This window comes from Hemiscyllium ocellatum, chromosome 15, assembly GCF_020745735.1.
Source record: "Hemiscyllium ocellatum isolate sHemOce1 chromosome 15, sHemOce1.pat.X.cur, whole genome shotgun sequence".
Classification (NCBI taxonomy): Eukaryota; Metazoa; Chordata; class Chondrichthyes; order Orectolobiformes; family Hemiscylliidae; genus Hemiscyllium; species Hemiscyllium ocellatum.
In genome coordinates, this window is record NC_083415.1 from 36,339,464 (window position 1) to 36,358,123 (window position 18,660).

General features: G+C 39.0%; 1 protein-coding gene across 2 annotated transcripts in view; it reads left to right on the plus strand.

The window, feature by feature from the left end:
* LOC132822749 (uridine-cytidine kinase-like 1) overlaps nt 1-18,660 on the plus strand; it is a 142,574-nt gene that overhangs the window by 82,649 nt on the left and 41,265 nt on the right. For both annotated transcript variants that reach the window (XM_060836050.1, XM_060836049.1), the window contains exons 6-7: nt 8,539-8,728; nt 13,783-13,844. In XM_060836050.1, the coding sequence (XP_060692033.1) occupies nt 8,539-8,728; nt 13,783-13,844 (252 nt within the window). The remainder of the gene's footprint in view (nt 1-8,538; nt 8,729-13,782; nt 13,845-18,660) is intronic.

The following is an 18,660-nucleotide window of genomic DNA, read 5'->3' on the forward strand; positions in this document are numbered from 1 at the left end:
AGCAATTTGTAACTGACTACCAAAAATCATATTCAAATCTATTGGGTTTGGAGAGCAGAGGGCTTAATTGGACCAATATAGTATGGGATGGGAGGAGAAAAGAGGCAAGTTGAAGAATTAAGAGAATTGAGAGGAGGCTGGATGAGACAAAGGCAACAATAAAGGTAAAGGAAAGGTGGAGGAGAGAGAAGCCAAGATAGAGTGGAAATGAGAGAAGGGTGCCAGATAGATGGTGAGTAAACAGAATGGATAAAGAGTGATTAGAATGTGGGAGGTGAGCAGAAAGGAAGAGGAAGAGAATGTGGGAGGTGAGCAGAAAGGAAGAGGAAGAGAATGTGGGAGGTGAGCAGAAAGGAAGAGAAACAAGGAGAACAGAATCTTGAGAGGCATCAGAATGGGGAGTGGACAAATCAATGTTTAGGAGAAAGTGCAGAGGAATTACTTCAACAAGGGTTAAATAGCAAACACATGCAGCAAATGAAAAATAATATCATGTTACATCTTCTCTATTCACCAGTCCTACCCCTGGGTACTTTTTGACTTGTTGAGCCAAAGATTCTCTGCAGTTAATTTTAGAAGCAGCAATAAAAATATAAGCACGCAACACTTGTATGCATATTACAACTTGACCATTAGAAATTAGGACAATATGTGCCATGCAACCTCCCAGTGGCTCTGTCTGGAATGTATAAAGATTTGTTAAATCATACATGTACTGCAGAAAATGCTATTTTGGGATATAATGTGTTTGGCAGACTTAACGATAACTGAAAAATGTGTTGCTGGAAAAGTGCAGCAGGTCAGGCAGCATCCAAGGAGCAGGAGAATTGATGTTTCAGGCATAAGCCCTTCTTCAAGAATGAGGTTAAGGTGAGGGTGATAGGCTGGAGAGGGGATAGGGGCGGAGAGGTTGGGATGAAGATTGTAGGTCAAGAAGGCGGTGCTGAGTCCAAGGGTTGGGACTGAGATAAGGTGGGGGGAGGGGAAATGAAGAAGCTGAGAAATCTGCATTCATCCCTTGTGGTTGGAGTGTTCCTAGGCAGATGATGAGGTGCTCTTCCTCCAGATGTCGTGTTGCCATGGTCTGGTGATGGAGGAGGCCAAGGACCTGCATGTCCTTGACGGGGTGGGAGGGGGAGTTGAAGTCTTTCGCCAGGGGTGATTGGGTTGGTTGGTGTGGATGTCCCAGACGTGTTCTCTGAAATGTTCCGCAAGTAGGCGGCCTGTCTCCCTAGTGTAGAGGAGGCCACATCGAATGCAGTGGATGCAGTAAATGATGTGTGTGGAAGTGCAGATGAATTTGTGATGGATATGGAAGGATCCCTTGGGTCCTTGGAGGGAAGTGAGTGGGCAGGTGTGGGCGCAAGTTTTGCATTTCTTGTGGTTGCAGGGGAAGGTGGCCGGGGTGGAGGTTGGTTTGGTGGGGGGGTGTGGATCTGATGAGGGAGTCGTGGAGGGAGTGATCTTTCCAGAATGCTGATAGGGGAGGGGAGGGAAATACATCCTTGGTGGTGGGGTCTGTTTGGAGATGGCGGAAATGACGAAGAATGATACGATGTACCTGGAAGTTGGTGGGGTGGTAGGTGAGGACCAGTGGGGTTCTGTCCTGGTGGTGATTGGAGGGGCAGGATTCAAAGGCGGAGGAGCGGGAAGTGGCGGAAATGCAGTGGAGGGCATCATCAACCACGTTTGAGGGGAAATTGCGATCTTTGAAGAAGGAGGCCATCTGGGTTGTTTGGTATTGGAATTGGTCCTTCTGGGAGCAGATGCAGCGGAGGTGAAGGAATTGGGAATATGGGATGACATTTTTACAGGGGGCAGGGTGGAAGGAGGTGTAATCTAGGTAGCTGTGGGAGTCGATCGGTTTATAGTAAATGTCCATGTTGAGTCAGTTGCCCGAGATAGAAACGGAGAGATCTAGGAAGGGGAGGGAGGAGTCTGAGACGTTCCAGGTAAATTTGGAGGTCCACCTCCTCTCTGGCCGATCACCCTCACCTTAACCTCCTTCCACCTATCGCATTCCCAACGCCCCTCCCTCAAGTCCCTCCTTCCTACCTTTTATATTAGCCTGCTTGGCACACCTTCCTCATTCCTGAAGAAGGGCTTATGCCCGAAATGTCGATTCTCCTGCTCCTTGGATGCTGCCTGACCTGCTGCGCTTTTCCAGCAACATATTTTTCAGCTCTGATCTTCAGCATCTGCAGTCCTCACTTTCTCCCAGACTTAACAATAATTCAGGTTTGTTCAATATATAATTTCAGTGGCATGACACTGTAATCTTTTGCTGTAAATTCTGTGTCTTGTGGTCTTATGCTCCACAACCACCTGACGAAGAAGTAGTGCTCCAAAAGCTAGTGCTTCTGAATGGACTGTTTGACTATAACCTGGTGTTGTGATTTTTTTAACTGTGGTTGATATTAACATTTTGTAAAGCCACCTACAGATAGAGTAGGTTTTGCAACTCACAATATGAAACTCACAAAACAGAAAATTCCAGTAGAATCTGTGACATTCAACTTTGAATCTGGGTTCGCTTATTTTCTTATAAAACCTTTTATTATCTATGAAGTATTTGTCAGTCTGTACATGTGGTGTTTGGCCATCAAATTTAATACCATTGTGCCAAGATCAGTGCCTTCTGATTCCAGTATGAATCAACCATTCAGTACAATCATAGAAATTACAATGGGGAAGTAAACTATTTAGTCACATCTTTACTGGTTCTAATTCTTCAATTATAGCTATCTACTGCTATCCTATGTCTCTGCTCTTATTTCGTACCTTTTTTGAAATAGTTAAGAATTTCTTTCCTTTCTCTGTCCCAAAATGTTTAAAGTGTTCCAAGTGTCAACTAATATTTGTATTTATTATGTACTTCTAAACCCTTTCTGTGTGACGATCCTCAAATTGTGTCTCCTAGTTAATGAATTACCAATTAGTGGTAACAATTTTTCAGTGTTCAAATTGCAGCATGTTTTGAAGATCTTCCTTAGATCCTGCATAATGTCTTTTCAAGTGTGACAAGTCTTGAGTATGGTGTTTATACTGGTGTTGAAATCTTTGAAAAAGCAAGTGAATCTGTCATGAAAACAACTGTGTCTATGATAGTGTCATCATAGCTTGATTGTGTTGTTTCCATAGTGCATGATGTTATGGACTGGCAAGCAAATGTAATGAGAAGCAAGGTATTAAAGATGCTGAAAATGTGAAATATAAACAGAATGCTGGGAATACTTAACTGATCAGGTGTCAATTATGGAAAGAAAAACAGCTTAATGTTTTCATTTGATAATTTTTCATTAGAAGTGCTAATAACCATAAATGTCAACTCTGGGTGGAATCATCTTCCCCTTGGCACCTGCAAATGGTTGGATCATCCTCAGGATGGGAATCTCATTTCACTAAAATGCTTGCCTGCCTGTTGCTTTTTCCCAGGGTAAACTAGTTATCAATCCCTTTGGACTCCTTCATCCCAGCCAGGGGGATCATTTTAAATGCAACTATCCTGTCATTCCCCGAAAGATGTTTGAAAGTTTCAATGAGATCACCTCGCACACACTCTGGAATGCAAGTCTAGTATCGCGGACTTCAATCATAGAATCCCTACAGTGTGGAAGAAGGCAATTCAGCACATTGAGTCTTACCAATCCTCCAAAGAACATTCCATCCAGACTCATCCCTTTATTTTATCCCTGTAACCTCACATTTGCCATGGCAATCCACCTAACCCACACTGTTGGATTGTAGGAGGAAATTGGAGCACCCAGAGGAAACCCACACAGACACGTGGAGAATGTGCAAACTCCATACATATAGTTGCCCAAGGCTGGAATCAAAACCTGTCCCCTGATGTTGTGAGGCAGCAGTGCTAACCACCGAGCCACTGTGCTAACTCAATAACCATCTAATTGCCCTCTTTCACCCGTAGCTCATTGCCCACAAACTCCCACACTTCTCTGCGTTTCCTGTCTGTGTAGAGAAGAGAACACAATATTGTGAAAGATTCAGCCTCCAGAAGGGGCTTGAGATTAGATATTCAATGGGATGTTTCTCCAGTGACAGACACTTTGTCAGTCAGTGACAATATCTGGCTCGCTGGTAAAGAGGTAGTCTTCCAGGAGGTTGTAGCAGTGACTTGCCGTGACTGCCTGAGATTCCTGAAGCACTAATGGCCAGACATCTCACGAAGGTTTATCTTCTTTTGTTGCCTCCTTCCAGCTGTGTTCCTGATGAAGGACTTTTGCCCGAAACATCGATTTTACTGCTCCTCGGATGCTGCCTGAACTGCTGTGCTTTTCCAGCATCATTCTAATCTAGACTCTCCTTCCAGCTGGATCTTGTCTGTCCCTGCAGGACATCTTGGATAGGTAGCACAATGTCAACTGGTGCTATGGCCTCTGCCCTTGACCTTCAGCAGGGATAGCCAGTGCAGCTACTTAAGTTGCTGCCATACTGTGCTGAAGACTGCTAACTGGGAAGTACATCTTCAGCTGAGTGCTGTGCTGGACAGATGAAGTGCTTTATAAGAGACCAAAAATCACTTATTAACAGTGAAAGAATTCTCTTCTGAACAGTAACTTCTTATTGGCCAAGTTTTCTCAGGTTGATAGTTTCACAGAAGAAACCATTTCCACTGTGGAGACCCTAACAACTTGCTGACCGGTTGGAAGTCCAGTCTCAAGTTTGGAAAATCCAGGAATTCAGCTTAAAACAAGTCAAAATTGTACCCTAACAATGACCTCAACAGATTCATGCATACAGAACCTGTTCCTTACATGCATTTAAATCTGCCCGGGGGAAATCTTTAAAGAGGGTTGAATAATGTCAAGATCCTGAGTCAATGAGAATTCCAGGACATTTACACCTTATGAACATCGGAACCCACTTCCTGCAGGCTGGTAAAAGTCTGCCCTCTGTTTCTATTAAGATGCTAAAAATTTGAATATAATCCACTAAATTGTTACTACTGTGCAGTGGAAAGAATTCTCCTAGTGTTTTGGGAATCACTGGTGGCCTTAATTTTAATTTTATTTAACTTGTTATTCATGGGTGCCAGCTAAAATTAGAGCAGGTTATTAATTTATGCAGAGTGTCAACTATTGTTCCTCTGCAATTGACAAGTTTGGTTTAATGTCTGTTTTTGCAATGTACACACTGGCATGGATATATTCATAAATTATGAAAGTAAGTAATATCAAAATGGATGGCAAAAGCTTATGTAAGTATATGAAAGGAAAGAAAATGACTAAAGAGACTGTTGGCTCCTTGGAAGATGAGGCTGGGGAGTTAATAGCAAGGAACATAGAAATGGAGTCAATAAATCAATATTTTGCTTTAGTTTTCCCAGTGGAGGATATTAATACCATTTCAATATTGGGTGATGCAGAAGTCAGAGAAAGGAAGGAACTTAGAACAATTATCATCGCGAGGGAACAGTACTGAGCAAGCTGTTGGGATTGAAGGCAAAACAATTCCTCAAGGTTAATGGCCTACATTTTAGTGTCTTAAAGGAAATGGCAGTAGAGGTAGTGGATCATTTGGTTAAAATTCCCTTGATACTGGAAAGGTCCTTGGCAAAATGGTAAATATAACACTCTCTCTCATTATAAAAGGGAGGGAGGGAAGTAAAGAGTAGAAAACAACAGACCAGTTGGTTTAGCAGGTTATTGGGAAATTGTTAGTATTTCCTTAGTAATGGATTCTAACAGAACATTTGGAAAGTCAAAGTATAATCCATCAGAGGGCAGTGTGATTTTATTAAGAGTAAATCATGCTTGGCTAATTTGCTAGAGTTCCTTGAAGATGCAACGAGCAAGATGGATAACTGGGAAGGGAGCAAATTACTGTGGATGCTGGATTCTATACTGAAAACAAAAATGCTGCAGATCACAGCAGGTCAGGCAGCATTTGTGGAGAGACAGCAAGCTAACATTTCAAGTCTAGATGACACTCTTCATCAGAGTGGATAATGCAGATGCTGTAAATATTATGTATCTGGACTTCCAGAAGACATTTGCACATAATGTTAATACATGAGGTAAGATCACTTTGGGTGGGGTAATTTATTAGCTTGGATAAAGGATTGGCTAACTAAAAGAAAGCAGAGAGGAGGGAACAATGGATCCTTTTCGGATTGGCAAGATGTAACTAGTGGGATACCATAGGGTTCAGACCTCAGGTCTCAACTATTTACAATCTATAACAATTTTGGGGATAAAAAGTACCAGAGCCAAATATGCAGGTGACACTATAAAATAGGTGGGAAATTAAGTTGTTATGAAGATATTTACAAATAGATATGGACAAATTAGGCGAATGGGCCAAAATTTGACAGATAAAGTTTAACATGGATAATGAGGGGGTTATCCATTTTGGTCAGAGGAATATAAAAGCAACTTTAATTTCTAAATAGAGAGAAAGTAGAGTGCTTTAATGCAGAGGGATCTGGGTGACCTCGTGCATGAATCACAGAGAACAAATATGCAGTTACAGCAGGTAATGAGGAAGGCATATCGAATTTTAACATTTCTTGCGAAAGAAATAGAATTTTAAAATTGTACAAGGCATAAGGTGAGACCACACCTGGAGTATTATGTACAACTTTGGTCTCCTTACTTGAGGAGGGATGTAGTTGTATTTGAAGCATTTCAGAGAAGGTTCACTGGATTAATTTCAGAGTTTGTTTTATGAAGAGAGATTGAGTTGTTTAGGTCTATACTCTGGAGTTTAGATGAATGAGAGGAGATCTATTTGAGGTATATAAGATACTCTAGGTAATTTACAAAGTGGATGTTTTCTCATGTAGGGTAACCTGGTACAAGATGTCTTAGTTTTATGGTCAGGAGTAGCAGATTTAAAACCAGTGAAGAGAAATTACTTCTCTCAAATGGTCATGCGTCTGTGCAATTCACTACTCTAGACTATGATGGCTGCTGGAACATTGAGTAAATTTAAGGAGGAGCTAGATAGATTTTTTTTGAACAGTAACGAATTGAAGGGTTATGGAGAACAGGCAGTGAAGTGGAGTTGAGGCCAAGATGACATCACCCATGATGATCTCAAATGGCAGAGCAGGCTTGTGGTGCTGAATTACTTTCTCCTGATCCTGGTTCTTACATTCTTATGAATTAGGAGCAGGCATAGGCCACTCAGCCTTTGCTTTTGCTCTGATTTGATTAGTCCTTGCTCCTGTGTTCCCACCTACTCCTAATAAAGTTTCATCCCCTGGCCTATCAAGAGTTGTCATCATGAAATGACAACGGCTGATGTTGGTGCAACAAAGCACTCCTAGTAAAATATAATAAGCTCAATGGCTTGAATTTGCATGCTGGGCTGGTAAAGCCCAATCTCAAATTTATTTTATGTTGAATCATTGCAGCCAATAGAAATAGGAACCAGGTATTCCAGTGATGTAGATACAAAAAATAACTGCAGACGCTGAAATCCAAAATCGACAGGCAGTTGGCTGAAATAACACAATAGCTAGGCAGCATTAGGGGGTGGAGAAGTCAACATTTTGGGTGTAACTCTTCTTCAAGACCCTAGTGATGTAGGCTAAGTTGAAGCCTGCAGCCTACCCTAGGGATAAATAATCAGTGTGACAACCTTCTGTTATTAGCCTTCTAAAGTAGCAATGAAAGCACAATTGATTCTTAAAAATTTGGATTGACTAAAATCACTGTTAGTACAAATGCAATTTTTTGTGAAGTGAATAAGTTTTTTTTTAAAAAAGACAAAGGTATTGGATATAGCCCAAAAGAAAATTGGTGCAAAGTCCTAAATGTAAAAATAAAACTGCTGTAATGTACCTTATGTAATAGAAATATATGATATGTTTTTCTAAATACCCCTGAAATAAACAACCCACCAGTTTACTTTATTTAAAAATCCTTTATTCAGAAGACGATTCATAACCTGAAGGAAGAAAACTTTGTGTCAGTGTTCAAAAGCACTATGATAGTGCTTGTAGAATCAGAGTTCTGTTCATCCATTTTCAAAAATGTTTTCACAAGTGCAACCATAATTGAATTGAAATAAAAAGGAAGCATTATTCATTAAATTGAATGTCAAGACTTTCTATTGTATATAACTGATATACCTGGATGTTTGTTCCCCTCTACTGATGTGTTCAAAACATGGATGATGTTTTGGAAGGGTTTTGTAAGCACTCTGCAATTTAGAACTGACCAAAGGAAAAACTTGCAGTTGCAAGTAGAATACTGGTAATGACAATTAAACGAACAGACTTATTTCATCATCCTTTCTGATAGGAGAATAACCACACAAGATATTCATATATTACAAAACTATTGTCAAGTAAAACTATTGAACTGTATTTAAATGAAATTAACGATGTTTATATATAAAAACATTAAATACCACAGTTTGTTTTATTCACAATTCTGGGGCTTGTGACCTTTCTTGAAAAACCACACTTCATTTCTGGTCAAGGAGAAATCTGTTTTTTTTTTAAAAAATGCTATAAATTTAAGTTTTTCATGGAGAATGACTGCTCAACATGCTGCCTTGTGCTTGTAGCTTTTGGACATGAGGATCTTTGTCGACACGGATTCTGATATTCGATTAGTACGACGCCTACGTAGAGATATTAAAGAGCGGGGCCGTGATATTGAAGGAGTCATCAAACTGTACAACAAATTTGTAAAGCCATCCTTTGAACAGTACATTGAACCAACAATGCGTCTGGCTGACATAGTGGTTCCAAGAGGTAAAACTCACTGATACACAATTTTTAATTTGCAATGATCATGAAAAACAGTCATAATTAAAGCTTTCAAAAGAAAAAGAGTTATTACAAAACTATTATCAAGTAAAACTATTGAACTGTACTTACCTTATTTGAATGACATTAACAGTGTTTATTGAACATATTTAGCTTCACCGTTGAAATTGAAAAGTTTGATATTCCCCGGTCCAGTCAGGCCGAGGCTTTACTATTGGCATTATTTTTATATTAATGTTAATATATTTAAAATAAATGAGTTAGGAAAATAAATGAATGAACTTTGGGTGGAAAATGTAACTTTGGGAAGCAGATAATGGAAAGGCTGCCCAAAGATACAAAGTCATAGTCATAGAGTCATACAGCATGGGAACAGACCCTTCAGTCTAACCAGCCCATGCCAAACAAAATCCCAAAATAAACCCATTCCATGTGCCCACTCCTGGTCCATGTACCTCCAAACCTTTCCTGTTCATGCACTTATCCAATCCAAATTGTACCTTCACCCTCAGGAAGTTCATTCTATGTGCGAACTACCTTCTGTGTGTTTTTTTTTAAAAATAGCCCCTTCTGTCTTTTCTTTAAAAATGTGCCTCCTGTTCTTGAAATCCCCCATTCTAGAGAAAAGACAACTATTATTAACTCTATCTATACCTGTCATTATTTTATAACCTCTATATGGTCGCTTCTCAATCTTCGACACTTCCATTAAAAAAAAGTCCCAGTCTATCCAGCCATTCTTTATAATTCCAAACTTTCCATACCTGGTAACTCTCTCTCTTCTGAACTCCTTCCAGCTTAATAATATCCCTCCTATAATTAGAATCAGAGACAGTATTCTAGAAGAGGCCTCACCAGTGTCCTGTACAAACCCAATACGACTTCTCAACTCCAATACTCAAAGTACTGAGAATCTCATTCAGTTTTGGTATTCCTAAGTAATAGTTGTTATGTTAACTCATGGGTTGTAGGCATTACTGGATGGACCAGCACTTACTGCCCATCTCCAGTTGTCTTTGAAAAAATGGTGGTGAACTGCCTTCTTAAATCGCTTCAGTCCATTTGGTGTATGTAGACCCACAATATTGTTAGGGGTGAATTTCCAGGACTTTGGCCTGGTAACACTGAAGGAATGGTGATATATTTCCAAGTTGGGATGGTAAGTGCCTTGGAGGAGAAATGAGAGTGCTGGTGTTCCCATGTATCTGCTATCCATCATCTTGATGATGATGGTTATTGGTTTGGAAGGTAGTGCTTAAGGAGCCTGGATGAAACACTTGTACATCGTGCACGTTGCTGCTATTGAGCATCAATGGTGGAGGGAGTGAATGCATGTGAATGAGATGCCAACCAAGTGTTGTCAGTAGAAAGACAGAAAACATTTCATGAACATGAGGTCAGTTTAGTTCACAGAAGTTAAAGGCAACAAACAGCTCTATTTCAATACCAAACAAATTCTCAATATTTTGCAACATGACAACACTCCTCCCCAACACACTGTTTAAAGTTCAGTTCGCAGTCCAAGAGACCCACAGAAAAGAAGTTATTTCAACATTGGTGTTACTCACTGAGCAATGCCACTATGCACTTCATCATGAGGAAGCAAAAGGAGATAGACAATCCAAAATCATGGTCAAAGAATAGTGTATTTAGGAAGCTTTGACAGCACTGAGGTGATGAAAAAAACAGAGCTGCTGTACAAAGAGCATAATGGTTGAAAAAGTGTCCACTGGTAGTGGGGAATAGGAAGTCTGGATGTGTTGGAAGAGAACAGAATGACATAAATGAATGACATAAATGCATGGAAAAGGATGAGATGAACAGTGTGAAGATGAGGCTATAAACATTAAAATCAATTCTCTAGGATGCAAATGGCCAGCAGACTTTATAGAAATACCTTGGGGTAATACTAATAGTTGCTAAATTTACTTTGTTGTCATTAACAACTCTTCCATTTGTCCTCTGTTGAAGCTTGAATAGCTTGACACCATTACTTGAAAGTTCCTATCAAAGTCTTGACTTGAAACTATACCAGCATTCCTCCACATTCATTGGATCAAAATCCTGGAATCCCTCCATAATAGCACTGCTGTAGAACCTGTCCTGCAGTGACTCAAGAAAGTGGCTCATTATATGTTCTCATGAGATGGACAATAAATGATGATGTTTTTTGCCAGGACATTCATTCTATTGACAAAATTTAAGAAAATAAATATTTTCTGATTAGATTCATTTGTTATATTTTTGAATTGAAACCTTCTAATGTCTGCTTCAGCTCAAGTGAATAGTGTACTCCCTTTTTTAAAACCAGCTTCACTTCTGAGAGCAATAAGAAGCTGAATTTTTATCCCACGGTTGGACGTGGCTAACATGCTAGCAACTCTGAGCTGTCTGCCAGCGTGTTTGTCTGCCAGCATATTTTTACATTCAGGAAAGCAGTTCAGGGGAATGAAGGCTCCTCATTTAACAGTAGCAAGTAACCCATTGGCCCAATTGTAAGGCACCAATTGAGGGCACTCTTCATTCAGCAACAGGACTTTCCAGAGTCTGGAGTGGCTGGTAGTCAGAGGTAAAATAGTAATAACTTCCTGGAAGCAGAACTTGGGTAGTGCAGAGGCACACCCAGTGTGAAAACAGTAGCCAAGACAAGGGTTCCCACTTCTCTGTCATAGACAGGCAGTTGTGGTCACAATATATTTTGAATCATTTGCAAGTCTCAGAGATCAATTAGATCTGCAAAGTGCGCTTTTTTATCTTGCTAGTCGCCTGATCCAGAATTCAGCCAAACTTGAGGATCAGGACCCTGCAACTAAAATTAACCTAATGAATTCCAAACCTGGAAATACTTTAGGCGACAGAGGTATTTGGAAGAATATTTTTATGCCTTTATGTCAAATTCTCTTAAAATCAGATGCAACCAGTTCAGAATCAAATTGTAAACCTAACCTAACTCAAACAAATTATTTCAGCTTCGTATAGTTTTGTTTTGTAATTGAATTTTTTTTGTGTGTTGTGCCAACTGGATTAAAGGGCAAATTCAGAGATCCTGTGGTCCCGCTACTGGAGCACAAGACAGACGCGGGAACAAACAATCCTCTAGCCTGTGTTCCCATCATGTCCTGAAACTCCGTGTGGAATACAGAATTATTTAATATTTCACAATATATCTTTTATAATTATGAAAATCAAAGAATTTTGTCTCATTTTCACTGTACACTCCGTAACATTGTCTTTCCAACTTCCCCACTTTCAATAAATCTAGATTATTTAAAAAAAATGAGTAATTTTTTTTCTGAAACTTGGTGGGGTTTCATCTGACATTTGGGGGTAAAGAACTTGATCTAATTCTCAGTGCTGCTGTGTTGTTAAACATTGTTATTTTAAACACTAGACTGGGGATGGTGCAGTTTTCAGATTGAATTCTCTTTACCCCATGTCAGCTATAAAATTCTCTGAATTCTACAAAACCTAGGGAACTGGGTCAGAGTAAATAATTGATGTAACTTTTTGGTACAATTTTAGTTAGTCAATACCTTTTGGCATGTTCTGCAGCAACTGTTTTTTATTTGATCATTTTGTGTTAAACCTAATACATAATGCCATTACTGTGTGAACCGAAGCTATTTGTCACTTTGAGGATTGCCTTTTCAATATTTACACGTTTAAGTGTTATGAAAAATAAGTTTGTATGACTGTGTCCTTGAACCCCTTTAGAATGTAGCAAACTCCAATTGTAAACTTTAGAAGTTGGCTTTGCATTGGAGGAATTTGTTATCCTGAGAGCTAAAATCATTGAATCCCTACAGGGTGGAAACAGGGTATTCGGCCCATCGATCCACACCGACCCTCAGAAGAACATTCCACCTAGACCCCACCCTGTCTCTGCATTTCCCATGACCAGTCCACCTCACCTGCACATGGGAGGAAATCTGAGCACCAGGAGGAAACACATGGGGAGAATATGCAACTCCACCCAAGGTTAAAATCGAACCAGAGACTCTGGCGCACTGAAAGGCAGCAGTGCTAACCACTGAGCCATCAGGAATCCATACAGTATAGACAGAGGCCTTTTGTATTATCTAGTCTGCACTGATAGTTTAAAGGAACATATTGAAGCTAAAACGTTTAAAACAGTGGAAATGTTAATAAAGGTCAGGCAAATTGAAATCGAGAATATATTGCATTACTATATGGCAACTGTAAATGATGTTGCTGTCATTAGCATTCTACTGATTTGACACACATCCAAAACGCACGTTCAAATAAATTGGGCAATCTTGAGCTCCCAGTGAGAAGCAATGTTCAATGGAATTGCAGGCTGGAGATTCAACATTCCAATCTTGAAGCCCAGTCCGTGTCCAACCCTGTTCAGTGAGACTGTATTCTGGAAATGCAGTCTCTAAATTCATATGATTTATGCCTTTGATGTTTAAATATTTCACACACCAATGCAATTTAAGCAGACCCGTGTCTTGAATTCAGATGAAACTTTCTTTACCCTGCCTAATTCCAAAATATGTCCAATTTCTAATTCTTACTGTTACTCCTTTTATTTCCTAGTAACACTCACATATAATACAGCAATCCTTAACAAAGCCGAGGTCGACATGTTACTAGGTAATTGATGAGAAGTTGAGTCATAAAGGAGTGTCTGAAAATTAGATGTAACAAAAATAATAAATTTAGAATTTTTTGTCAATAATCAGCTCATTTCTGAAATTAAGTTTCATTTTGCATTATCAGCAAAATAATTTCTCTGGTGCGATTTCACCCCTTTAGTTTCACTTTTATCTTTTCATGTGAAAACATTCCCAGATGTTCCTAAAGCAGAGACAACCACATAAACCAGGACAAACTTATTTCATAAAGTACATGAATATTGCTTACCAGTTAACTAAATACCAGCTGTGGCTTCACAGAGGATGCAATTTCTATTGAGAAACAATGTGGGGGAGGTGACAAAAGTTAATTTGAAAACACATCATTTTTGCAGTACATGTCCCTGCAATCAATGTTTTTATCTACTGCTTTGTTTTAAGGAGGAGGAAACATGGTTGCCATTGATCTAATAGTCCAACATGTCCACAGTCAGCTAGAGGAGGTAAGCAGAATTCTTTTTAACATGATCACTTCTACAGTTCATAGGAGATTGTGTCAAATGCCTTTCCTCTAACTACACAAAATTATAAAGCAACTTTAACGTACACATGATGAGAGCTCTGTTTATCGAAAATGCAATTGATCATGAAATAACCTCTGGTAGCTGCTTCACTGTAGTTTGCTGTACAGAAATGTTTCCAACATCAATGAAATTTCTGATTTTTCTTAGAGTATGAGCAAGAGACATTTTGACAATTAAATCAGCCATTAAAATTAAATGGTGTGAAACTTGATGTTTGCTAATTGCTGCACTTCCTTTCCTAAGTCTTTAACCCTTTCATCATCGTGCTGTGCTTGAGAAAAGGAAAGGATTTCTGCCTTTAACATATTAATTTTTCTTCATAAATATAAGGTGTTATAGGTGCATTCTGAAGTGCACATTACTATCTTCAAAGCATTTTGTTTCGATGTATGTTCTGAGTAATGTTCCTTCATAAGGAAAGAATCTGAAGCTGCTGCATCTGCTGGCTCTGTTTAATGAGTTAACAGCATTGTCTGTCTGAGTAAAGCAGCTAAAGTCTTTTGACTAATTTTTAATGATTGACTCTATTGTCCCATTTTATCAGCTCACTTCTCCATTGATTTTTTAAATTTATTTTTATAATTAGGATGAATTATAATAATGTTATGATCTAAGAAGGTCATTTACTTCAAAAACAACTATTTTTCCTTGTTCTTAATCCATGAAGCGAGAAATCTTAGCAACAACTAATTTGGCCTGAAGCAAGCAATAATTATGCAGCCATTGTCTGAGGCTGCAATAAGCATTAAAAATAGTTTCTCCCGTCACACCCCATACAAAATATATTTAATTTTATTCTTTCCATTGGGCATTTGACATGTATGAATGCTATTGTGAAGAAATCATAAGTCTTTTTCAACTTCAAATGCAAGGCAAACAGATCAAATCCATGACCTACATCACAGTATCTGAAATGAATGCATTCCACAATCACTAGACTTTATGGAAAGTCCCTTGAGTCAGCTGGTTGTCATGTGGGAAACTGATAGGGCAGCTACATAACCAAAAACCAGCAAAGACCTGATGCAGTTTTCTTTGTTATGCAAGTTGATACCAGAGATGTCAATGCATGCAAGACTAAAATTGGGCCCTTGAAGACAGAAACAGGGGAATATATTACAGGGAACAAAGTAATGGCAGAAGAATTAAATTGGTACTTCAGATCTGTGTTCACCGGGGAAGAAACAAGCAATCTCCCTGAGGTAACAATGGCTGAGGGACCTGAACTGAAGTGAATTTATATTTGCCAGTAATTGATGTTGGAGAGACTGTTAGGTCTGAAGATTGATAAGTCCTCGGGGCCTGATGGTCTACATCCCAGGGTACTGAAGGAGGTGGCTCCAGAAGTCATGGATGCATTGGTGATTATTTTCCAGAGTTCGATAGATTCGGGATCAGTTCCTGTGGATTGGAGGGTGGCTAATGTTGTACCATTTTTTAAGAAAGGTGGGAGAGAGAAAGCAGGAAGTTATAGACCAGTTAGTCTGACCTCAGTGGTGGGAAAGATGCTGGAGTCTATTATAAAGGATGAAATTATGACATCTGGATAGTAGTAACAGGATAGGTTAGAGTCAGCATGGATCTATGAAGGGGAAAACGTGCTTGACTAATCTTCTGGAATTTTTTGAGGATGTAACTCTGAAGATGGATGAGGGAGATCCAGTAGATGTAGTGTACCTGGACTTTCAGAAAGCTTTTGATAAAGTCCCACATAAGAGGTTAGTAAGCAAACCTAGGGTGCATGGTTATGGAGGCAAAGTACTAACCTGGATTGAAAGTTGGTTGGCTGATAGGAAACAAAGAGTAGTGACAAATAGCTCAATTTCGGAATGGCAGGCAGTGACCAGTGGGTTACCGCAGGAATCAGTGCTGGGACTGCAGCTTTTTACAATATATGTTAATGATATGGAAGATAGTATTAGTAATAACATTAGCAAATTTGCTGATGATACTAAGCTAGGTGGCAGGGTGAAATGTGATGAGGATGTTCGGAGATTACAGGGTGACCTGGACAAGTTAGGTAAGTGGTCAGATGCGTGACAGATGCAGTTTAATGTGGATACATGTATGGTTATCCACTTTGGTGGCAACAACAGGAAGGCAGATTACTACCTAAATGGAATCAATTTAGGTAAAGGGGCAGTACAAAGAGATCTGGGTGTTCTTGTACACCAGTCAATGAAGCTAAGCATGCAGGTACAGCAGGTAGTGAAGAAAGCTAATAACATGCTGGCCTTCATAACAAGAGGGTTTGAGTATAGAAGCAAAGAGGTTCTTCTGCAGCTATACAGGGCCCTGGTGAGACCACACCTGGAGTACTGTGTGCAGTTCTGGTCTCCAAATTTGAGGAAAGACATTCTGGCTATTGAGGGAGTGCAACATAGGTTCACGAGGTCAATTCCTGGAATGGCGGGATTAGCTTACACTGAAAGACTGGAGCGACTGGGCTTGTATACCCTTGAATTTAGAAGACTGAGAGGGGATATGATTGAGACATATAAGATTATTGAAGGATTGGACACTCTGGAGGCAGGAAACATGTTTCTGCTGATGGGTGAGTGCCAAACCAGAGGACACAGCTTAAAAGTACAGGGTAGACCATTTAGGACAGAGATGAGGAGAAACATCTTCACCTAGAGAGTGGTGGCTGTGTGGAATGCTCTGCCTCAGAGGGCAGTGGAGGCCCAGTTTCTGGATTCATTTAAGAAAGAGTTGGATAGAGCTCTCAAGGATTGTGGAATCAAGGGTTATGGAGATAAGGCAGGAACAGGATACTGATTAAGGATGATGAGCCATGAACATATTGAATGGTGGTGCAGGCTGGAAGGGCAGAATGGCCTACTCATGCACCTATTGTTTATTGTCTATTGTCTACAATGGGATTTACATATATCCTTCCCGTGCTGATGAGCTACTCTGCTGCTACCCTGTGGATTAATGCTGGAGAACAAAGGTAGACATGACCTCAATATAACCACAGTGAAAATATCTTATTTCAGTTTGTTTTTGGAAACTGGTATCTCATTAAAGGGAAACTGTTTTTTTCATGAAGCTGTATGGTAAAGCTTAGTTTAATTAAGGATAGAAAATGGCCAGGACTCTTCGAGGTCAACCTGGACCCATGTTTGAAACAACTTGATTATGAAGTCTGAGCAAGCAAATAAAAAGATGTGCAGAAAATTCTTAATTGGAATGTTACACTTTTAAAAATAATGGTTCTTTATGTATCATCCTAGTTAAAGATTCACATACCAGTCCATTATAAATAATCAATAATTTAGCTGTTGCAAATTCATCTGTCTCCAGCACCATATTTGAAAAAGAACTTAGAGTCCTTGAACCTTTCCTGTTCAGCTGGTACAATAAAATGACTTTACTGAACATTTAATAACCAGGTGGTGGGCCACCAAATGAATAGGGGGAGATAATGAGAAGCTGATGACTTTAATGAATGCTTGTGTACTCAAAGTATATCAATAAGATGTCAAAGCTGTAGTTTATGTCTCTGATGGGAGACCATATCCATTTGCTAAAGAGTATTTGATTTCCACAAAATAACACTGTGTGAGTTCCCCTTTACTTAGTTACATTATGAATTAAGTAAAGAAGACAGCTCGTTGACTATTAAAATACTGAAAAGTTCAAGACTTTGGTTACAGTGAGCTTTCCATCTATATCACCTTTGACATTGTCACAGAGAAAGGGATTCATATGGCCCATACTTGTATCAAAATCCATCTTCAAACAATATATATTATAAAATGACTAATCAAAAATTAAATCAAATACAATTAAGTGATTCCAGGCAGGGGGTCATACTTGCTAATTTCATATTTAAAAGATGTTAATTATTTCCTATGATATCAATCAATTGCTTGGAGTTGGAAATTCTTTGTTGTTGTTGTCGTCGTTGTTGTTCTTAATTAATTTATTAAGACAATATAAAAAAGTATGCTGTTTTATAAGAAATACAACTTCAGAATGAATTACTCAGATTTTCAATTAGATTTATTTGGTTCCTTACTATACTGCTCAGACATTACTGCAGCTAGAAAATTCACAAGTTAATATTTGATTGTTCTGTCTTCTGGATTAACACTGTTATAACCTGTATATTCATGCATCAAATTGCATTGTTATTTTCCTGTAATTTGACTGCCCTGATAGATCAAGTTATTGTTGCTGGCTGTAAGGTTTCATGCTTGTTTATTTATGAAAACAAATTGGCATGAACAGTGCAATAAGCATCTCTTGTTGCTGGAATTCATATCTGAACTATTTCTTCCAAACCCAATCTAATTTGAACTATGTAAATACCAATAATTAAATACATTCAGTCCTCATTTTCTGTGAAGGAAAGGAGCACAGACTTCCCACAGACATTTTAAAAACAAGCTACAAAAATATTGCCTCTCTATGTATCACGATGGAACACACAATGTTTATTGTGTGAGAAACTGGATGAGAGAATGAAAAGAAATTAAGATGCGATCTGGGGCCTACCTCCATAAGGATGCATATCCATGAGTAAAAAATCAATGGACAATGAGTACTGAGTGAAGTAGACTATCTCTATAAATTTTACAGAAGTAATCAGGCCAGAATGTTAAGTAATATGATTTGTAAAGTCCCCCATGTCAGCAATAGAATGCCTGTTACTCTATAAGCATAGTCTGCTAGTATCTGTGTGCAATTCAAGTTAACAGTTGGTTGATAGGTAAGTGGAATAAAATGT